General features: G+C 45.3%; 1 protein-coding gene across 1 annotated transcript; it reads right to left on the minus strand.

Annotated features, from left to right (window-relative positions):
* Positions 1-842: 842 nt before the first annotated feature.
* LOC8039330 (exostosin-3) lies at positions 843-24167 on the minus strand. The gene is made up of 10 exons (XM_029994542.4): positions 23937-24167; positions 23675-23844; positions 23329-23499; positions 21724-23230; positions 20539-20640; positions 17021-17175; positions 14508-14635; positions 8455-8599; positions 6770-6898; positions 843-4212 (listed from the first exon to the last, which is right to left on the minus strand). The coding sequence occupies exons 2-10, from the start codon at positions 23819-23821 to the stop codon at positions 4003-4005; spliced, it is 2694 nt and encodes an 897-aa protein (XP_029850402.1). The 5' UTR covers positions 23822-23844; positions 23937-24167; the 3' UTR covers positions 843-4002.
* Between the last annotated feature and the right edge of the window lie 26 nt (positions 24168-24193).

The raw sequence follows: 24193 nt of genomic DNA on the forward strand, positions 1-24193 counted from the left end.
CTTTGGGGTGGCGCGCTTATGTCTGGTCGTGGCTGGGTGGTACGAGATTCGGAACAGGGAACCCGGTCTGTTTAGATTCCCAAGCAAGGTGCAGACAAAATGATATCTTTATTTGCACGTTGCTTGGTCATCTTCGATGGGTTTCTCACAGTGCAACTAGATTTCTTGCTTGAATTTCTTGCTTGATAGGCAATATTTTGGGGCATTGACATGGCCACTCCTCGATATGATGAGGGTGGGGGACTGTATTTTGTGGTAGTGGTACTAAAAAGAGTGCACCAGACAGTGACTCTAGTAGGCAACGACAGACTGGTGCAGAGGTTTGCTGAAAGCATTGCATGGCTCGCATCGACGTCGCGTCGGCAGCCATAGTGGTGGCCCTGCGGCTGGGCGCGCACTTTCCATGGCACGCATTTGTTTTGCACCACCGAATAGTTTTATTTTGTCATAAGCTCGTAATGAGCCCACAATGTCGCGTGCGATCCATCTACGGTGCGTATTCAGAGGCACTGCTATTGTCTTTCCCAGAGCTTTCTTTTTCGTAGTCGCCGACAGATTGAGACCGGCAGAGATGTCCTTCGGTCGTCCCACCTCCAGCGCGAGCTTCCTGCCTTTGATAATGCATCGGCATTTTGCAAGGCCCAGGCGCGCAAGCACGGGCTAAGCACGGTGGAAGTCAACAGGTGTGTCCTGGAGGCCGTGCGTTTGAAAAACACCCTGCCATTCTCATTCTGTAGGTGATTATAGTTTGTTACAAGTTGCAGATCGTGGGACAAGCAGGTGCACAGCAACTTCCGGTGGTTCATGTGCCCTTAGTTGTTCAGTCGAGCGTAAATCGGACGTTTTCATTTCGTAAGTTTATTGGCGAGTCTACTATTTACAGTGTGGACAGTACAGACGGTCATACACGCAATCGTTTCTGAGTGGGAACGGCTCGGCGAAATGGCACTTGGTGACATTAGGGTGCACACGCACTGGCTACGCACGCCACAAGAAGTTGGGGGACACAGGTTAAGGAGTCCTTCAAACAGTGTCAATGATGAGCCATGTGGTTGATCGAACACAAACAAACAAACCTGGAAGCATTGGGGCAGGAGCACCGAATGTTTGAGACCTTGTATGAACAAGATAGTAAGTTAAACAAACAATTCACATTTATTAGTTAAGTTGCTTCTTGTCGTTGCTCCCTGTTTGTTGGTGCAGCTTCTACCCGTAACTGATAAAGGAGAAGTTTTGGAATGCGTTAGACAGCATATTTTCAAAAAACCTCGAGAACACTAAGCGAGCTCAAGCGACTGCTGTGCCTCGCATGGAAAGCGGGGAAATCAAAACGTGCTCGGGCATTCCTAAACTGTTGGTGGTACTGGATTAAAACCACTCAAATAAATAAAGTAGTTCAGATGCCGCGCTTTATTGCTGATATTCAACGCTGCGTGGGAAACGTGCAACACGACCACAACATCCTACACTGTACAAAAAGACCTATGTGCACCCTGATGATGAACCTTTCGAGAAAAAAAAAAACATGGCTATTCTTCGCTTTCAATTTGACTTCCTTGTACATATAACTGACCGCTACAGACGACGGCGCACAAGATTCAACTGCAACATGGAAGACGTACGCTGGTCAAAACACGGAAGCCAACCCAAACGCACTTCGGCAGCACTAACGAAGTGACATGCTGTTAAAGTGTAAATCGTGTCAGTTTGAATAATATGCAATGCATACTGTCCGATAATGACAATGAAATGTGCTCATTACACTATCAAGCTATGTAAGCTCGAGGCGAAGACGGCACAGAGCCTTTCACGATTGTTTTGCTCGTTGATCATTCTAGGATGGGTGATGCCACATTGCTGCATGATCGCACATCCTGATGGCAATGATAGTCTGCACACCGCAGTACAGCAGTGAGAGCCAGCAAAACTGGATTGCAGCTGATTGTTCCTACTGCTTTCCCATATTCCTTCTTATATGCCTACATTATTGCGTGACACCAAACCCTTTGAACAACTCTTTGGGAATAAGCTTTGAACTCTGCGATAGTGATTCACACCGACTGGAGAGATGTGCCTTTCCCAAACATCTCTGTTGAGTGGCGAGTCTGGGACACGTATAGATGGATAGAGATCACGTGCAGCTCGGGTGAACGTGAGGAAGAAAAAACAGATATCTGCACTCGAGGCTGTTCGACGCCCACCAAAGCTAAGCGATTGTCACACTTGTCAGTAGACAGCTTCCCCTCAAAGTTCCTTCTTGTTTGTTTTAGACATTAGTACTGCTCGTTGATTGTGCAGATGTTGAAAGAACAATAGATGCAGCAGTTGTAACAAAAATCAGGGTTTCCAGGATGATTGGCATCTCTGAAAAAGGCGAAACAGACATGGCAAGACGGGACAGCAGTTGAAAATATTCTAACATGAATCGAGATGCAACCTAATCAGCTGAGGCAGTGAGGACATTAACTAACCAGACCAGTAAAGTGTCCCACAATTGTATTTTGTCCACAAAGGGGTCTAAGACGAAAAGGAGGTAAAACCACTGGATAATGGGTAAAACATTGAGTTGAAAACATACTAGTCACAAGCAAGATGATAAAGATGACATACAAGATAATGACTAGGGGGCACATTATACAAATGTGGATGTTGGATGAAGACAGAAAGCATCGGAGGTAGTACAGATACAAGTCAGCTAATTCTTCTAAACAATATTGTTCAGAAAACTAAGACCTTTTTTACAAGATCTATCAGAAATGTCTGCGTTAAAAGAAAAAGTAAACAGCTTGCAACGCCGTGTGTGACTGTCGAACTTGGCCGTTTCTGGGAAGAGTGAGACAACTGAACATTTGCCATTTCTTAGCAGAAGAAATCCCACAGAAATCATAAAACCTATGTTTTCATTCCAGCATAAATATGACCAGCAAGAGCTCAGCCCCAAGGTTCCAGCTAAGAGTTGCACTTTGCCACAACTACTACTTGATGCCGCAAGCAGTCCGAACCAAAATGTCTACAAAAATGACGTAAGAGATGCCTACTTTTAAGTATGAAACACAGGATTGGAACTTGAGAAAGTTTCGCTAGTCCGCGACGCTCATGGTCGCTTGTTTCAAAGGGCAGACAGCTAGTTGACACTGCACACCTCAAACCATTAGCTACACGCTAGCATCACTTTCTTGTAACTAAGACCAACAGATCCCTGCGTGGCTTCGTGAAACGGGAACAGTAAGTGACATTGTAGACGAGCCTAGACAACGCACTGGTGTGACCTAATTGTAAAAGCTTTTCTTACAGTACTCGCGGGGTGCTGAAAAAATGACCGATACAACGCAGAGGCATGGAGTGGTGCTACTACCGTTGTTCCGTTCTCCCGAGAACGGGCTCGATCCGACCGGCCGTAGCAGCAGTTGAGCCGGTGCAATCAATCTCGTTCCCGATGAGATGAAGCGGCAATTCTGCTCAAAAGATTGCGCCATTCTAACTTCCGTCACGTTGCGTCGGTTATTTTTTATGCCCGACCGTACCAACGTCGTCGTCGTCCCATTTCTAACCGTGTCGTGGATGCCCCGACTAGGCTGGGTGGAATGCATCTCTGACGGGTCGTGCTGTTAGATGCGTGATCCCGACAGTCAGTCGCGGAAGTTTGAGTAAAAAGTGCGAGCGAATACCGGCATCGCCATCGCAACTTCAAACTCCTGGCTGCCGAAGATTCCATGGACAGTCAGGCCGGAGAGCGACTTGCGGCAGAACGGGCATCTGCTGCACCCACCTCCGCTGCCGTTCCGCTGCCTGGATCGTGGCAGGCGACAGTGCGACACCTCTACGACGCCACCGGGCAGAAATATGAGGGACCTCATTCGAGGAAGCGCAAGACACGCTGGTTCGAGATGCGCTCAGGGCACCGTACCCTAACCACTGTCCGTCGTAACAACTCTACGTGCCGCGTTTCCTCCCCCCCTAAACAACGTCCCTGAAGTAGTGTGCGCACCGAGAACTGCCCTCTCAGATGAACTTGAAGCACTTCTGCTTGTCGTGCGGAAGCCGCGTCTTGAACAGCACGGAGTCCAGCCGGAACTGTGTGTACAGCAGGGGCATGTAGCCGTACACGCGCACAAAGAAGTTCATGCACGTGTGGCGCTCCTGGAAGTGGGAGTCGTCTTCGGACAGGGACACCGCGCAGCCGGGGCACCTGAAGGTCCACCGGGAGGTGACCTGCACGCGAACATGGTTGCCGTAAGCACGGCCCTTAGGTTACCTGGTCTGGAATCTTTTCATCACGCTATGGGAAAGTCTCGCCTAGGGACAAACCGAGGCACCAGAGGTGCACTGCCGAAAATAGAAGTCAGCTAATTGGATCGCTAAGAGAACCTAACACGTGGATGTGGGTTCGGAGAAGCCACCGTGGAGAAAGTCGCTGGATGCATATACTCTTTCATAAAATGCTACGGGCCCATTGAAAAAATGGGTGATTGGAAACGCCATCTATGCGAAGCGCAAGTTCATATGTCTTTTTTGCAGGGGTTGTGGTGACGTCAAAATGCCGAGCTCTAATTGGCTCTGACTGAAGGATAGTGGGTAGACCTCAAAGCAAGCTGCCTTGAGGCAGCCTTGCTTTGAAGTCCTTCCTATCCTTCAATTGAAGCCAATCAGAGCTCAGGGTTTTGACGTCATCACAACCCCTGCAAAAGAAGCAGACAAATTTGTGCTCTGCATACTCGAGACACCTAGAGGTCCTATTACAGTCAAACCCACTTATAACGATCCCACATATAACAACCTATTGGTTATAACGACCAGGTTTCAGGAAATGTATGAATTCAAGGACTTACCCATTGAAATTAGTCCAAATAAAACAACCGCTTTTCAAAGCATCATACTGTTACAATGAACACTTAAAGTCTGCTTTCGTAAGAAAGAAAAAAAAAAACTTCTGCGAGTGGAAAGAAAAAACAAAAAGATCAAGAGAGCTACATTTTGGGCGTGACGCTCAAGGTAATTTCCACGGCCGTCCGGCGTACTTCCTTGGGGAGGAAACAAAACTACAAAAGCAAAAACGCCCTCCCGAGTCGTGTAGTCTGCCGATTCACTACACTGTTTGCATGATTCTAACGCACACTTTTTTTTCGCCAAAATGGGTGCCCAAAAATACATGCACGTTACAATCGAAACCCAAAACCGAAACTCAAGAAAAACTCAATGCTCGGTATAAGCTGGCTAGCGCCATTGCCATCGTGACCGTTTGTTTACGTTGGTGACTCTCTCGCCGGGGGGGGAAGAGGCGACTCCCTCGCTGGGGGAAGAGGCAGGGGGATGATGTTTTTAGTTTTTTTTGCCTGATCCTCGAAGGTCATCCTGGTGATATCTTAGTTAGGGGGAGAAAATTGGTCTTAAAAGGGTGGGAGAAATCACGTTTTGTCTTTTTAGACTTGGGCTAGGTGACGCAAGCTACCGCCCATTACAAAGGGTTTAGCCATTAATATCCATCCATTGCCATTTTGGTATCCATATCATGCATGTTCCACTGATCTCTGTTGTAGTAGGCTAAATCGCGGACCGCGGCCTCGGTAGCTGGGGCCGAGTGTCGCCACCGGTGGCCACTGATTGACACCACCAAATGCATGGGACTCTACGGGGAAGACAAGAAAAAGTACCGTTTCCCCCTTTTCTAAGCTGTTGTCGGCACTGAAACTTCTTGGCTGTTTTTCGATAAGCCCGTCAAATAGCTTGCGTACAGATATTAAAACTAACAACCCTCGCAGTTCTTATAAATAAATATTTTGTGCTTGAGAGTGACTCCGCTGGGCGAAAAATGAAGTGCAGCTCATTGAGGCGAGAGTTACCTAGAGTTACCGCGGAGTCGGTGGTAGTTTTTTTGAGTTGGGTTTAGCAGACGACAAGCTCGAAGGCTTTGCTAGACAGAATTCGCTCACTCCCGGAAAGCCGCTGTCGGGATGGAACTTCCTTGTCATTCACCAACTTCTGGGCTTACCTGAGGACGGTCTCATTGACGGCAAGTTCCTTAGTTTACTCCACTACGCCAGCAAGTTTGCCAGCTCAGCCGTAGGTGCTCCGGTACATTTGATTCTTTTAATCGGCGTTCGAATGTTTGGCAAATACCGATTCAATCTCCAAACACCCGACATAAGGATCGCAGCACACTGTAAAATACCCGCCTCCAAACACAGCGTACATGCTTAATATTCTTACTTTTGTGCGTTTCTCCCATAGACTTGCGTGTATGGCCTGGCGTCAAGCTTCTTTAAATAAAGAGCTGGTTAAATGAAACTACCAATACCAGCTTCATTTATAACATGTTTTAAAGCTAAGTCCAGATATAACGAACCACTGATTAAACAACCATTTTTCGCGGAACTATCACGTTCGTTATAAGTGGGTTTGACTGTATTTTGAAATCATTGAGATGCCACGTAAAGGGTGCCCCATCTGCTTTAAAACCTTCAGAGACTAGAAAGGGATCCTCGCTATCAGCCGAGAGGGATGGGTGTTCTTCGAGATAGGAAAGTTAGAGAATCTCTGCTCTGGAGTAACAATCAGGCTAGCGAACCATGCAAGCTCAACTGGGTTCCCTAACAAGCATTATGCTCTAGTGACCGTACAAATGTACACCCGCGAATGCCAGCCCATTTCACACACCCCGGTTTTTTATCTGATCGGGCAGAGAAGTGAATGATGTGTAGCTTTGCGTGGAAATCGGACACCTTAAGTTACACACATCTAATATTAAAATAAAGAAAGGTGCAACCCTCACCTTGAGGGGTGGCTTGCGAGTGATGTGGGAGACTAGAAAGTTCATGGCAATATCCTCGCAATTCATGTATTCGTCCACTTTGTCCCGAATGGCTTGGGGCATCACATAGGTGTACAGGTATGAGTAGTACTGAAACGGCAAAGGACAGGCAACCGTTCAATCCAGTGAGCGGACAGATACGAGACTGCGACGAGCCAATTCTGTTGAAGGGTTGGTGCGTAGTAACTAATAAGCGAGGTTTGGAGGCAGAGGCAAGGAATGTGCACATAACTGTTTTGCCTGCTGTATGTTAGGCAGAGTATCGGCGAGAATGTAAGGCAACAGGTTGAGAGCTTTTGTAGATCTTAAACCCATGATGTCATTATTGTGTTGAAGCAAATGCCAAGTCCACCATGGATTAAGGGAGAAAGAGTTGTCAGACCAGCGATTGAACGAGGGATGTGGGTGATGAACAGTGTGCTAACTGCACTGCAGGCAATGTAAAAAAAAATAATCAAAATTAACAAAAAAAAACTCAGGTAAATCAGATTTATTTGTTTTAAATCAGATTAATTTGATTTAAGCCACTTTAGCTTTGAAATAATGATTTCTTGCCACTAGATGCATTTTAAAACATGATATATTGAATGAGACTGATTGATCAAATCGTACAATCACTGATAACAATGAAAAAGAAAGAATTACTGTAAATTTAAAGTATATCTTATAATTAACAACCTTTTATTGATATAGTACGTATTGTATTAGAACAAAAAATGGCTTTATGTTTTTAGTTAGTTAAAAGCTTTTTTGCATTTTGATTTTCTTGCATTAGGAAATTACGCAAGTTTAACAAAATGGAAGGCAGAAATCAAGCTCAACATTCCCATTTGCTTGCAAGGGTTCTTCCTTTTGATTGTGCTCAGCCTTATACAAATTTTTCTTGCTTGATGATTTTTGTTTTCTTTAAATACAAAACAAGTGCACATCGAAAGCATAAAATGATAGTCAAACGGTAAGAAAAGAAAGTATTTTAGGGATTATTTTTGTGGAAAAACTTTGATATAAATCATCATAGTAAAACTGGTCTTATTTAGATCACGATCTTAAATTATACTAACTTTTATTATCCAGCCTGGCAGTAAGACATAGAGCACTGGTGCACTGCTGTGTGATCACAAAACTCAAGTAGTCAAATGTGTGATTGTTTCCGAAAGGAGCAGACTAGAAAGAAAGATTTGCTTTTTTTTGGAAACCTCTCTGCACTTATTAGATGGTCCTAGATTTATGTGAACAAGGTAGCAATGTTTATTTATTTAACAAATCGGTGGCCAAGGTTGTTTACTTGTACAGACTGATTTGTGGACTGTACAAGTAAACAATGCAATTATGCAAAACAAATAAACAAGACATTATGCAGAACTCGCAGTAATTTAAACATTCTAACCATAGAAGCCTCTAGTGCGTGACATGAGCAAAGAATGCTGTTAGCTTGCAGGCAGCAAAAAATGTCAATATACTGCATGAAGTACAGCCAACGAATTCCAAGTCGGATTTGCTTAGGCAAATCCGACCCGTGTCATTTTTCCAGTTGTGTGCCCAGGCTTTAGGGACAGCGTTTTCCTTGCTTTTCTCGTTTGGTTACTTAGTTACACCTCCTTTCACAACATGAATTTCCCGTTGCTTAGACGGTCCCTTTGGCCCACCTTGTGGAAGAAGGCTGCTCCTGTGAGCACCATGGACAGCTCGCAGGAATAGTTGGAGTTGTACAGCCAGGAGTGATGGTTCAGGTCCCAGGAGTGGAAGCGCCCAGGGAAGCCCACTATCCGGTCTCGCGCTTCCCTCCAGACCCTGCACAGATGTTGCAGCAACACATGGCCATGCGGCAAGTGATCGGGTCAAGCGCGGACCAAAATGAAAGAACACGCTCAAAAAACTGATTCACCACATAGTACATTAATTAATTCCTTAACCCTCAAAATCTCCAACAGAGGCCAATAAAGGAGGACATTATAGGGGGAAAAAATACATGTGAAACATTGGCATACACGCATAAATCAAACATAAAAAAAAATTGAGAAAGAAAAAGGCATTTTTACAAATCAAACGCAACCAGGGTTGTAAAAGTTACTTCAAAAATGTACCTAAAATACAGTTACTCATACGAAAAGGTACCTAGATACATACATAGGTACTCGCTTAAAAATGTACCTAGGTACAGGTACAGTTACTTCAAAGATGCTTTATTTATTTTCCCCAAATTTGTCAGACTATATGGGAAGTAAAGCTTTTTATACTAAGGATAAACACCAAAAATTGTAGAGTCCTTCCACTTCATGTGAAAATGGAGGACCAGCGAAGCTGTTATTTTTAGTGTCTAGGACAATGCCTAGAGGACGACGTCTAGGACAGCCTTGAGGACAACTTTTAGGACAACCTTGAGGACAATGTTTAGGACGACCTCTAGGACGACACCTGGAGGACGTCCTCAAGAACAACTTCTAGGACAACCTCGAGGACGACGCCTAGGGCAACCTCTCGGACGACCTCTCTGACGATTTCTAGGATGACCTCGAGGACGACTTCTAGGACATTGCCTAGGGGATGAGCTCTCAGATAACCTCAAGGACGGTTTCTAGGACAACTTTTAGGACGACCTCAAGGACGACTTCTAGGACGTTGCCTAGGACGACTTCTAGGACAACCTCGAGGATGATGTCTAGAGATGATAACAAGGGACCAGGACCTCACTATCTAACAATGCCAAGGAAGACTGACTCACATTGGTTGCCCCCTCTTTTTATTTTTATTTATTCATACTTGCCGCGACCAATGGGGAGTTTTACGTCAACATCTGCGGACACATTCTTTCCCAGATACTAGCGCATAACAGCTTTGCTGTAAAACGAGTTTAATAAATGTACTTTATTGGTGTCAATGCGATGTCCACATCAGAGATAAGTCCTCACGTGCCTTATCCCCACGCTCCAAATGGTTCATCGAGGCCACAGCTTCCGCTGTTTACCATGTCACGCCGAAACTCGCTTGTTGACATTCTTGCCCTCAGAGCCAGTGCTGACATAGAAGGGCCCAGAAGACATCGGTCGCATGAAGAAACTCATGAGTCGAGTGCACATGCACCTAACCCTCGCGACGACAAGCGAAAGGCTTCAAGCTTCCTCATTTTTTTTTCTTTCCTTTCGTTAGTCGGAAGAAAAATAAGCTTTTTTTCCTTTCTGAACTTTTTCAGTTTTGATAACTGCAAAATTTATTGAGTGGGAACTGTATTATGTACAAAAAGTTACGTAGCATTATGTCTGTAATCAGGGATGGGCAGTATTTCAAATACAAGTATTTGAAATACGTAATTCAAATACAAGTATTTGAAATACGTAATTCAAATACTTTGTGTATTTTGTATTTGTATTTAATTGCAAATTGGGTAATGTATTTGACTTGTGTATTTAAATACTAAAATGTGGGTATTTCAAATACAATTGTAATTAAATACAATTTTGTGGGTGAAAATACAACTCTCAAATTTATTGTCACTGTCCAGAGCAGGAAGAAAACTATGTTCTGCACCGAATGCAGTGTCCCTCAATCAAGTACAACCGTTTAGTGACTTTGTGATTACGGTGCTATACTCTGTTTCACCTTGTGTTGTACCGCAGGAAAGGCTACACGCGCGAGCTCCTTGCTCTAGGGCACATCTCAGCAGCACAAGCTCTCGTGCTCCAAGGGCAGCTGCCAACGCTATGAGCTCGCACTTCTAGCCTTTGCTGCGGTACAACATAAGGTGAAACGGAGTATAGTCCAGGGCAAGAATAGTGACGAAATCGACGTTCATAGGCAGACTGGCTAAATAAGTGCCTGTGACAACTTGTGATGCTTTCCAGCCTGATTTCCATAAATATTTTTGCCTGGAACATTCTAAATGCGCAGGTCGTCCAGATTTTCGTAGCTGGTGCGAGTTGCAACAATAAACAATTCTCTAGCTAGTGCTGCGCGTCTTGCTCGTTTCGGTTCTTTGTTAGTGTATACCAAAAGGTAATCGACAAAAAAAGCTGCTTGAAGCTCTGTACTTTTTTCACCTATTACGTCCACGCTGATTACATTTTTTTGTGATTATATTTCTATTACGCTACTATCGCACACTAACTCCCGAGTTAAACGTAAACCTTTCGGTGGACATCCACCTGTTTAGGAATGACAATGAATGAAAGGAAAACTCTAACCAAAAATTGATACGGAGCCCGACGTTTCAAGGCCAGTTCGGCCCCTTCATCACGGGTGACTGTTTTTGTCCTTGTCGTCGTCTTGCAAATTGCCCAGTGTTGTTGGCTTCTTTAAAACGGCCGTTGTATCTGCACGCGCTTTATGGTTCGTAGCGCCTCACGTGACGCACCGCAAACCGGACACGTAGGCGCTTGGCAGTGTCCCAGCTGACCGGTTGACGTTATTTTTGGTGTTCTGGATGTACCAGGACTCTAATAAAAGGCGTCTTCGCCAGTTTCTTTCCGTGCCAAGAATAGAGCAATTATTGAATCCAATCGCGTGACCCTCTTTTTGGACGTATTCTGCCAGAGGACTGCCCTGCACGTTATCAAACACGACCAAAAACGGAATGGCGATCCTCCCAGGTTTTTGAACAACGTGTACAAAAAACTTAGATGGAATGAAACAGAAGACACCCCTCCTCCCCCCAACCGCGTATGCGTCCCGTGCATCAAGGGCACAAGCGAGACTCTCGCGCGCGTTTTACGAAAATACGGCGTCAGTGTGACACATAAACCGGTGTCCACCATTGGACGCCTCTTCTCGCTTCCAAAGGATCGTCCCCCTAAAAAAGAAGGCTCAGGGACTCGTCTACAGGATCCCCTGTGGTGACTGCGCCGCCTCCTACGTTGGGAAAACTAAAAACTTCCCGGAACGTCTACGCCAGAATCAGTATGACGTTAAAAAGAATAACGTCCAGGGCAGTGCGCTGGCAGAACACGTCCAAAAAGACGGTAACACGATTGGATTCAATAATTGCTCTATTCTTGGCTCGGAAAGAAACTGGCGAAGACGCCTTTTATTAGAGTCCTGGTACATCCAGAACACCAAAAATAATGTCAACCGGTCACTTGGGACACTGCCAAGCACCTACGTGTCCGGTTTGCAGTGCGTCACGCGAGGCGCTACGAACCATAAAGCGCGTGCAGATAGAATGGCCATTTTAAAGAAGCCAACAACACCGGGCAATTTGCAAGACGACGACAAGGACAAAAACAGTCACCCGTGATCAAGGGGCCGAACTGGCCTTGAAACGTCAGGCTCCGTATCAATTTCTGGTTAGAGTTTTCCTTTCATTCCTTAACTCAAAATTAAAAAGAGATACCCAGAAACCCATGTCAGGGGCCCTGAAGTTGCTGACGCAAATTTTGAGGAATGTATTTGGAAAAGTATTTGGAGGAGACCAAATACATTTGGTTGTATTTGTATCTTGTACTTAAATGCTTTTTTTGGAAATGTAATTAGATTTGTAATTAAATACATTTTGATGAAGTATTTTGTATTTGTATTTCAATACATATTTGCATGTATTTTGCCCATTCCTGACTGTAATTATAGTTTATTATCAATTATATTTTATATTGAATTTATTGCAGAAAAGAGCCCCCACCGGGACAAGATACAGGCAACAGAAACTGTGCACATCTTTCAAGTTATCTCCTCCCTTCAAACATGCAATGAAGTCGCTTTCGGTTTGAGACGAAGGAAGCAGGTTGCTATATTCCCTAAACGGAGCTCCGAAGCAATGCAATAAATTGGTGTCACTAGAAAGGCATCGCTGATCCATTGTTTCTCTCAAATAAACACCACCATTCGCTAAAGTGTCGTTCAATGAAACATCATGGACAAGGCTTCGTTCACTAAAACGTTGTTCGATCAAGTCAGCGCCTCCAAGATCATACCCAACTCAACGGTAATCATGGCACATGGTAGTGCGTTAATACTTCAAGATTTATAGTTTCTGCCAATCTGACAAAGTGAGTAGAAAAGTACCTGTAAAACATAACTTCACTTAGTTACAAGTTACTGGCATATGTACCTAAGATACAGATACCGAGAAATGAAAGTGCCTAGGTTTGTACCTCAGGTACAATAAAAGTACCTAGATACCAATTTGCAGTTACTTGTACCTAGGTACTTTACAATCCTCAACACAACTATACTCAGTGCCACCTCATGAAAAAAAAAAATCAAGTTCTGCACATACCGTAAAATACCGAGCCCATTCCATATAAAATGCCCACCCCCAAATTCTGCAACATCGGAAAGAATATGCACAGTACATATATAGGTAAAATTGATGACCTAACAAGCACCCATTCCCATATTTTTACAATTATCTCTATATTTTGAGTGGGCGCTTGCTCGGTATTTTACGATAGTTCATATGCTGCAGAAAGTAGTTCTTACAAGCTTCACTGACTGTGTGCTCGAATGTACTAATAAAGGGAATTCATTGATTCTTTCTCAATACCCAAGCTACCGAAGCACCCTTCCTTAAATCTCAGATTTGAGCAAAACAAACACGACTTGTGAGGATGTCACAGTCGATTAAAGAGCCTAACCACGGTTTCATTTTGTTGACCTTACTGCAAGGCAGTTGTCCCAGGGGCATTGATAAAGTTCTATTTTTTCTTTTTAGAGCGCAGCTCTTAGGCGCCCGTTTCCGGCTTGAGCGGCATCGCCGTCGCCGTAACCAAGGTCACCCCAAGGTCACGTGACCCCTCTCAAGGTCACGTCACCCCCCAAGGTGACCCCCCCCCCCCCCCAAGGTCACGTGGCCCCCTCCCCGAGGTCACGTGACCCCCCTTCCCCCCACCCAAACTCACGTGAACCCCTCCCCCCGAAGCATATTAAAGAATGAGGGGAGGAGGAGGAGGGGTCTACCCTCCCCTCAGTACCCTTCCCTCCTCCTCCTCAAGGGCTGCGCTCCAATTCGGCGTTACAGGGAGTTGTAAACGGCTTTCACTTTTTTGTTTCAAACACTTGATACCGATGGGATTGTTTGCCTTGGCCACTTTATCTTCTTCCTTCAAGCGAGTCACTATGGCGATAAGTCATACCATCGCATTGGACCATCATAGTCACAAGGCTTTGAAACCTTGCTACAAGCTTCATCATAGAGAAACCTGGAGGCCATGTTATGAATGAATGTGAGAGATTCAGTCAACATTGTGACCACAAAACTACAAATAAATTATATGGGCTGCATCGTGCTGACAGAGACCAGGGACCACAGTCCGTGTCAGGTTTGAGCTAGATTTTCCGTTCTTTTAATTATCTTTTTTTTTAATTTATTTATTTTACCTTTCTATTAATTTTTTATTTTAATTTATTATTTTTTGCTTCTTTGTGTTTTAGCTTTAATTTTATTTTATTTGTTTTATTCATTATTTTCATCCAAAACCTGCTGCTTTCACTGGCACGCTTGCATTCAAATAAAAGGATTTAATCTTTCAGACCAGCTGTGCAGCTCAGTGGCTATAGTAATGGACTGCAACCCCACCAACCTGGGTTCGAGCTCCTCAGCGGCTCAAACTTTATACATAATCTTTATAACCTATAGGCCTGTAGCGCTTTCAGCGTGTCACTCATTCGTGTCACTTGTTCATGATGCTCGTTCATGACAATTTCCTCATAATAAAACGACTCATTAAACACATTCGGTGTTAAAAGGGCCCTGGTTGGCCATGCGACTCACCGGAACCCAAAAATGATCTCGTCATGACGCAGGTGTGCGTCGTCGTCCACTGACAGCACAGCTTCTGTCTCGATGAGGGAGAAGGGCAGGAAGCGATTGTTCAGGCTGTTCTTTTTGGCACGCACCACCTGAGGAATGGATGCCTCTTGCTACACTTTGGACTCAATTTTCGAATCAGCAGCATTAACAAAAAAGCAGCAGCATTTTCCACACTGAAGGGTTACTAGCTACACTTCATTCTTTCTCCAGACAGCTCAGTCTCCATCAACGATGTAGTAAGCTTAGAATCTACAGCCTCACACTCTTAAAGCATTTCATATATATACCCACTCAATCTGCAAAGCTTGGAGATTAGCGCCAGCTATCATCAATAACATGCATGTCCACATCTGATCTGGGATGCACGAAATCTTTAATAACTGCCGCCGTCCACTGGTTTCTTTGAGGGAATCCAAAGAAAACCCGGACGTGTGTGGAACTTTACCAACATGGCCCAAGAAATTTTCAGCCAACATAAATACACAACAAATTCAACTACTATCCATAATAGAGAGGGTTTGGCATTTGGACTGTATAAAGGTTGCCCCTTTGTGTTGGTGGTGGCTGATTGGAGGGTTTGGCGTTTGGACTGGTTAGAGGTTACCCCATGTGTTGGTGGTGGCTGATTGTGTGGGCTATATAAGGAGGCAGACTAAATAAACCTGGTGTAGATGAGTTTGAGACGTCGTCATGTCCTTTCCTGTTCCTTCAACTTATGCGTTCATTTCTGCCCCAGTCACAGGTTTATTCTACATGGCTACAATCCACCATTTTCATTTCCTTGTTTCCTTCAACCTATGCGTTCATTTCTGCCCCGGTCTCAGGTTTATTCAACATCGTTACTATCCATCATTTTCATTTCCTTGTTGCGTAATTAATTTTTTTCCTATTTTGGTTTTAATCCATTCTATTCTCAATCAACGGGGACCAGGATTGACTTACTTGAAAACATAAAACTGGTAGGAATAATTTGCAAGGAAGCTTCTTGAAGCTTTAAAGTAAAAAATGACATTTCACCAAGGAACTTGGTGAAAACGATGAAGCAAAGTCGTTTAGCAAAAACTACAAATTGCGCAATTAGAAAATAAATTTTAAAAAAGCTTAAAGGGAAACTGAAGGAGTTTTGTATTTGAGAAAGCAAGACTTGAATCGTCTTCATTAGGCCTCTAGGATCGCGAATATCAAAATTATATACCAGATTGATGTGCCAAGTAGCCGCAAAAGCACTTTCATAATAGCGCTGAAACCCTTCCTTTCCGGCATGTTCGGTAGGAGGAGAGAATTGTGACGTATTCTACCGATATCTCAACATTTCCATACCTTCCGCAAGCCTTACCTAAGCAATCAAAAACGCTGCACGCGTTCCCTCACAAGCAGCAAGTGTAAAGCAGTTGAAACCTCTGGGTGTGACGTCAAACCCAGCAGTTGATTTTTCAGTTTTTCTACTGCTACGTTCGGATCAAATCCTTGCGATATTCAAATTCATGGGATAAAAAAGTCGGAGCTCTAATCCAAGCTGTGGAGTTAATTGACCAGCGAAGCTGTGGTTATCACCTTCAACGATTGCCCACTGCTCTATGGACCCCTTTTATGGCAAACGCAACCAGGTGGTGCTCCAGTTTTGGCGTCCCAGAGAACTTCCAGTTTATAAAAAAAAATAAACAAAGGCCACCTTAACACCGCCGCTTGAAGTGTAGTTAAAAGATTTAACCACCGATTCTCCAGGTGAATGCCAAAAGAACGAAGGGGTGCGAGATCTGTTGAAATGTTTAAAGTATTATTGTAAACCAGCTTGCCTCCTTTAAGATGCAATATTGTACAGCCGAAGGCCCTCATTAAATCTCCAACGTTGTTGTTCGTGTAGCATTTATGCACTCTAGCACTGGTGACATAAGCAAGCTCAACAGGCTCGCAAAGACGGTGCAACCAGAAGTCGCTTGGGACGCAAGCGGCGGTTCATGTTTGTAAACAGCAAAAGGGTCTATACAGAGTGATTGACGAAAGAAAAGTGAATGCACTGCCCCAAACTTTTTATATATGAAAGGCTAGTGACGTCACTCCCTAAATTGCAAGCTGCCATCGCCGCAGCAGCTTGTGCAACAGTAATCTTTACCAGCAAACACATACAGTGAGCCCTACATGCTTCGCATTGTTATCAGAAGTGCCTCATCGTCGATTATGTTGTTTGGATGCTTATTCTTTATTGAAACAAATGCTGTGCTCTATGTCGTATGCGTGATATGCACTTTTCGCTTCAAACACTGAAGGTCTTTTTTCCGTGAGGACACCGATGCAAAGAAATCCGACCAACGAGTCATATACAGCTTCGCTGTAAAATACGCCACCGTACACCTCTAACTTGTTTTCTTCGAGAACCTCTAGAGCTTCCCTTTAAGTAACCTAGCCCTCTCACTTCAGTGGTTATGGCATGTTGCCTAAAAAGATTTTGTTTGAATAAAAGCGGAGATGCTTGCCTCAATTGGGACGCCAATCTCCGGCCAGCGCAGTTCAGGCGACGGGGCCTTCTGGCTGTTCCAGACCACAATCACTTTGTTGAGGTGTGGCAGGCTACGTAGCCTTTGTAGAGAGTCGATCAGGACAGCTTCCCTCTCGTACGTCAGCATCACCACTGGTGACGAGAAGGTCAGAACAAAGAAACATGCTGCAAATTATAACTGGCGCAATGCCCGTGCATCGGGTTTACACTCTTCTCAAAGACCCTGTTGTGTACACAGTACGCTGCATTAAATCGCGATCAAACTTCCTGCAAAAAAACTGTGCATCACAGAGAAATGAGATTGGTACCGTACTAGTAGTCACTGTCGATGTGCATATTTACTAATGAAAAATATTGTCTAGGATAATACATTTTTTAATTGGATTTGCATAATTAGGTTTCTTAATTGTTTAGAAACAAACATACAGTTTTAATGCGAAGTATGCTGGAAATAATTGAAAAATCACTAAATCAGGTAATTTTAGATGTGGAGTGCATGCTTCGTTTAGTTCCAAAAATGCTTGCAAGTTTGATGCACCCTCGCTGCATTTAATTTCTTAAAATCAACATAAATGCTATGCCAGACAACTGTCTATAGCATAAACAGTAACATTTGTACATTGCCATGCTTCCTACATGCTTAGTCTTTCTAAAATTTACCCTTTTAGTGCTTTCCAATGACACTAAGCAAGTTTCTAACTCAAACCAAGTGCTTATTTTCACTAATCAGAACATTAATTGTGCAAAACTAATTAAGTACTTCATTATTCAAAATGCTATGTACCTCACAAAAAACTGTCCTTTTAGCAAATGACTAATATGGCACCAATTTGTTTTTTGCTGCGTAGTATAGTTTTCATGGGACAATGGCTGACATTCGGTGAAACATCCAGTAGTATAAGCGTATGTTTAATAACTAAGCTTGAAATATCAACTATCATTGGGAATTTCATTACTTATGCTGTGTAATAGTCCGTTTAAATTTGCTGAACAAAATTATAAGAGAAACATTGATGACAATACTTTTTTTTATTGGAAGGTGTAGCTGGTTCAAAAGTTGGACCGACATTCCGTTTCGAGGATAGCATTTATGCAAGAGTTTGTTTTTGTACAATGTTGTCAACTTGGGGGGGGGGGGGGGGAAGGGGGGTACTTATTTTTGCTTGTAAGCTTTGCCTCACATTGGACTAGTTTAGCCCCTGTTTTGCGTGTCACATGAACTTATATAGGGCAAACCATCATATTTGCACATTCAACACCTCGATTTTCTTGCTCACAGAACTTCCTGGTGATATAACTTCCAATAACCAACTTTTAGAGCGCAGCTCTTAGGGGCCCGTTCCCGGCTTGAGCGGCGTCGCCGTCGGCGTAACCACGGTCACCCCAGGGTCACGCGACCCCCAAGGTCACGTGACCCCCCCCCCTGAAGTCACGTGACACGCCCCCCCTTCCCCCCGGGGTACCGTGACCACCCCCAGGGTCACGTGACCCCCCCATGACGTCATCATCACTGATGACGTCACCGGCATCCGCATCGTCATCATCACTGGTGACGTCACCGGCATCCGCATCGTCATCATCACTGGTGACGTCACTGATTACCTCACCGGCATCCGCATCGTCATCGTCATCGTCATCGATGACGTCATCAGTGACGTCACTGATGACGTCATCAGTGACTTCACTGATTACCTCACCGGCATCCGCATCGTCATCATCGCTGATGACGTCATCAGTGACATCACTGATGACGTCACCCGCATCCGCATCGTCATCGTCGACGTCATCGGAGTCCGCATCGTCATCGTCACTGATGATGTCATCAGTGACGTCACTGATGACATCATCGGCATCGTCACGTGACCCCCAAGGTCACGTGACCCCCCCCCCAGGTCACTTCACCCCCCCAGTACCCTTCCCTCCTCCTCCTCCTCAAGAGCTGCGCTCTAATTCGGTGTTACAGGGAGTTGTAAATGGATTTCACTTTTATATTTAATTCATATTTAAAACTGTTTTCTCAATCCCTTACTTTTTTCAACTGGCATATGTCATGACCAGTCAAGGAACAGCAGAACCTGGTGTTGTCTTGTGTCAACATAATATTTTACAAACTCGTGAGACACCTTTACAAAAACCTGACAAATTTCGCTGTTGTAAAAGACCTTACTCGTCCTCTCATCAGAACTGATATGCTGTGAGCGATTATTAGCATCAACTAGATTAGCATTAAAGTTTTAGGGTATATTCTGTTGCTCTTTGACTTATCCTTCGCGCAGGACGATACAGCTGCCACTTCTATTGGAAGACTGACATGTCAGCCTAAACCCTTCCTTTTTGTTCTGTTTGGTGATGTGCGATATTCAAAATTTAGAATAATTCGAGAATAGTGTTTGCGATTCAATTCAAAGCACACTTTTCGAAGGTCTTAAGTATTCAAGTTTCTCGAATACAGTCATGTCTTATTAATAGAACCTCATTAATATGGATACCCCACTATATGGACACCATTTTAGGGGACAAACTGGGAAAGTACATGCATTTTTGTCTCGTTAATATGGACAACTCACATTATGGACAATTTTTCGGGAGAACGGAGGGGTCCATATTAATGAGACATCACTGTATTAACAAGATTACAAGCATCTTCAGAATTCTTTAATGCCTACTGCTATGTGCCAGTGTTCTGTTGTCAGGCTTCACCACTTGAATCAGCGCGCACGGGTTAAGCTTCACTGCTCTGCAGCAGCATGCTAGGAGAAACGGCTCCCATGTTGCAGCATCTCGGTCAGCTTTTTTCTGTTATAATTGTTGTTCGACAACTGATTTTAAAGGAAAGTGCCGGGAAAGGAACCTCGAGCTATATTCAAATAAATAGGGTAGTTACTGCTTTACTTGCCATGTGACATTATGTTTTACTCAACTCTTACCAGAACCTTTTTCTCCTTAATTTCATACCGCTAGTGCGTAAAACATTTTTTTACGTGATAAAACTGTTCCTTTCAATAGGTATGTTCCCTCTAAAAGATTTTCAGCCATGAATTTTTAAAGTATCCGTGCTCAACTCACATTAAATGCAAAACATTCAGAATATAAAATATTCTAATTGGATTGGCCAGTGAAATTTACATATTCATACTTGATTCACAATAAACAGTTTGATATTTGCACAACCCTAACTACATTCCATTAAACCATCTCACCCACAAGAAATGCAGAATGAAACCTAGTGGATTCACAAAATATGACAGGGTCCCTTTTTGTGAAAGAAATGAAATCTATAGATTGGAATGAAAAAAAACCTATGGAAATGAAATGAAATCTAGTGGATTCATAAAAATGAGAAGGTCATTGAGTCGGTTGAGCCTTTGCATGCCGCTTTGAAATATACTTCTGAGCGAAGAAGGCTACATACAGACATCTACTCAGTACCATCTGGAGGTGTGTTTGTACACAAGGTAAGTGTGCACAGAGTTGCGACGCAGTTGATACACTGACCTGTGAACTGCTCCCTCGGCACATTGCCCCCCAACACTTCACTGAACTCTTTGCCAGTTCCTCCGACTCCTTGGCCAATCGGTCTGAAACCAAAGCTTGAACCTGAAAGGAAGCCACCACATTGCAGTAATGATGCCAATGGCGTTATCTACTACACTGAGTAACGTAAGGACTGTCTTTTAACTAAGTACGACAGAAGGTTGCCAAGCACAATAATCACATACATCTGCGTACAATCAAAAGACGTCTTGCAAAATCGGAGCGATGCTAGCGGCGTAGTGCCGTGTAAAGCGTCTTGGGAACCTATTGGCCTCTAAGTTTCGGATTCAATTTGCCAACCTCACTTGATGACATCCCGTCATAACCAAATATGGCGCTTGCATTTCCAAATATGTGACCTTTCTAAAAACTTATAATATCATGGCCGTTGTCTACCAATGCAGCTAGAACGCTGGGACACGGTTTCTAGGGCTCCCGACGTGCCAGAGTTTATGCGCAGGTAGACACGGGACTATGAGAGCGATAGCGCGTGGAAGAAGTACACTGGGCCAGTCATTCTGTTCCGTCGTTTCCCCAATGTCCTAGGCTCCTTAAATTATCCGTAATCCGTGAGGGTCGTGCTGCGCTGTCTAAGCAGGTCCTTAGGCTGCTGGAGGTCCGTGTTTTAATGGGGGCTCTCACGAAGACGAATGGGTGTAATGCAAGCGAGCACCGAATTTGTTTTACGGCAGCGACGAGATGCACCACTTTGTCAATGGGGCGATAGAAGCCGAAACCATGACACTTCTCTCCGTGGCCAACTAGGTCCCATAATGCAATGCACACAGTGTTCCGTGCAGGGACTTTTGGAAGTAGTAGTCTCTTCCGAAACTGGTCCCATTTTTCTGTCAGTCAAGCGAAGCTGACGTGATATAATTTTAGAAAGCCTCTCCTGAAAAACTCTCTGCTCGCCACAATTGGTTGTGTCCTCCTCTCTGCAAGCCTCCCTTCCAGCGTTCGCTCTGCTAAAGTGGAAAGAAAGGAGGACTTTGCGAGAGGAGCTTGTAGTGCTGCTATTCTTAATTTGCAACAGACTATAGCAACAGTATGCATACTTCCCAGAACAAACTTCCAAAACAGAAACCTAAGTTGTATAAAAAAAAAATGAACTGGGAAGACGAAGTGTGAATTTCAAATGGCACTCACCCATAAACTTGGCCTCGGAGGGCAGCACGGGCTCTTCCGTCCCAAACGGATACAGGGTGTGAGGATCAAACGCCTCATTCCAGACCCTTGTCTGCTCGTTGAGGGCAATGCTGAAGTTCCGCTGGTACGGCAGGGACGGAAACGGAGGCTCGATGGGACCCAGACTTTCTTCCAGTTCGGTGTTGGGGGGCACCTCCATCGTCACTGGCCGAAAGGTGGCGTTGAAGATGCTCGGCGATGGCTCCTCATGCACGGGAGGCGCCGGGATCCCCAGCCTGGAGCGGACGAGCGAGAGCGCCGTCGCTACGAGACGAGGCGTCGTGGACAGGTAGTGCTCCCAAAGCAGACGCCCCCTCCGACGCAGCTCGACGATGTCGGCATCAAGGTACGTCTTTAGCACGAAGTGTAGCTCCGTCACACGTGCGAGCGGAAGCAGCAGGGATGCTCGGGTCCAGTCGATGAAGTCGCCAAATGGAAGTTCGACACGATCACCTCCGAGCACGACGGGAACGGCGCCCGCCCGGAGACTTTCCCAAAAGCGGGTCAGGAAAGTGTGCGACGACACACGGCCCCCGGACGGTGCGAGGAGAAGCGAGAATGTGGAGTCCCGGAGGAGCTCGGCACGCGTGGCTGCGCTTCCGCAGAGAGACCAGTCGTCGGACGGAGCGGCGGAGTCTTCTTCCGCATGGGCACAGGCGAACATGAACCGCAGCTGACTTTCGTAGCCTGCCGACATTTTCCGGAGGGCACCGACGACCACATTGTTTTCGCGAGCGGCCAGGGTAACGTTAGATCCCCCTCGCAGCTGTCCCTCGAAACTGATCAGGTACTTCCGTCTGGCAGGCGTGACGAGAGCAGTCGTGCTCCAGGGTGGCTCGGCCTCGCCGTTTGGCGGCGGCGGCGGCAGGACTAGGTCGAAGCCACGCCTGAAGTCGGCGGCCTCGAAGTTGACTTGTGCTACAAGAGCCCGCTGCGTGTCGGTTTCTCGCAGCTCTGCGCTCTTACCCAGGTTCAAGATGACATGGTTACGCCCGTCTCCATTCCAATGAGGCAGACGACGGAGGTAGTCCTGTGCTGCATCGGCCCTGAGGCCGCCTCCGATCACGACGACGTGGATGCACGCGGCACTGGGGTCGAACGTGACGTGGATGTTGGTGCTCGAAATCTCCCCGACGGATGCCCCGACGTTCGGGTCTAGCCTTGAGTCATCCGGAGGGTAGAAGAAGATGGGGAAGCCCGAGGTCAGGGAGCAGCGGGAGTAGTCGAAACAGGAGTGCATCCGGCAACCGTGGGCACGCAACTGCGCCTGCAAACCTGACGGAGCGTCGTCTGCCACCACGGAGAGTGTCAGGGGCGGCCTGAGAAGTGGCACGTTTCGATGTTCTAATTCCGCCTGGGCGTAGGCGGCTTGCTTGAGGGACAGCTCGATGCGGTCGAGCTGAAGCCGGTTTTGAGTGTACTTGCGCTTGGAGTCCTCGACGCTTTGCACCAGGCCGGTGATCTCGGCCTGGGGATCGAAAATGCAGCTTGAGATGTGAAACAGGCCGACAAAAAGAGGCCAGATTTGGTCTACAAAAATTTGAAAGTCAGATTAAGGACACTTGCCTGCAGTTCCTGCCTCCGCCTCTCGAGATCTCGAAGCTCGGTGCTCACCGACGTTTTAATCCGCAGAAACTCCTCAATCCTTAGCTTGAGATCTTTCACTTCTAATACGTGAATGTCGTCCAACTGGATGCGCTTGTGTATGTCTTCTGACGAGTCCGCGTTGCCGAGGTACTACAAAGGAAAAGAGGCGACCGTACTGCAGCAGTCACCAAACAGTCCGCCGCGCAGCGGTTTACGCAGGTGCTCTGGTTTCTTCCACTATGGTTTGTAAACTCTAGTTTGAGGTGCTAAACTTGACTTTCTAAATAAACGTAATTTTTCAAGTTCGAGAGGAATGTTCACTTACCCCAAATATGTAGTAATTAATCAATAGCGGCACGGAAAGAACCAACAAAAGTAGACCGAGGAGCATTGACATCTTGACTTCGGCCAAGCGCCGGCAAAACGACTTGTATCCGACGGGCCTTGGCAATCCAGAGTCGTATCTTGACATTTCTAGAAGCGGGGAGCTTAGATCTGAAAGAAAGGGTCGAATAAAAGACATTGAAACGAAAATACGCTTCTTCGTCAACTCGACATTCGTTAGATTGAAATGACAAAGTAAATACCAGTGCAACGGGCCGGAGCTGTTTCCTACGTCAAACCAGGAAGCGAGTACAACTTCATCTTGCGTCGCTTGAATCCAGCTCGTTGAAAAGGAAGACGCGAAATCTTCAAGCACCGCATCCGGACCACGACCTATCCGGACATCCTTTTCTCTTTCGAACCTCTCAAGCACACACTGCACTGTTTACTGCAGCACTGCTGCATGGGGGCGGCCATCTTGAATTTCGCGTTCTCTCGCGAGAAGGCGTGAGATTAGAGG

This window comes from Ixodes scapularis, unplaced genomic scaffold (assembly GCF_016920785.2).
Source record: "Ixodes scapularis isolate PalLabHiFi unplaced genomic scaffold, ASM1692078v2 PGA_scaffold2__306_contigs__length_199485367, whole genome shotgun sequence".
Lineage (NCBI taxonomy): Eukaryota > Metazoa > Arthropoda > Arachnida > Ixodida > Ixodidae > Ixodes > Ixodes scapularis.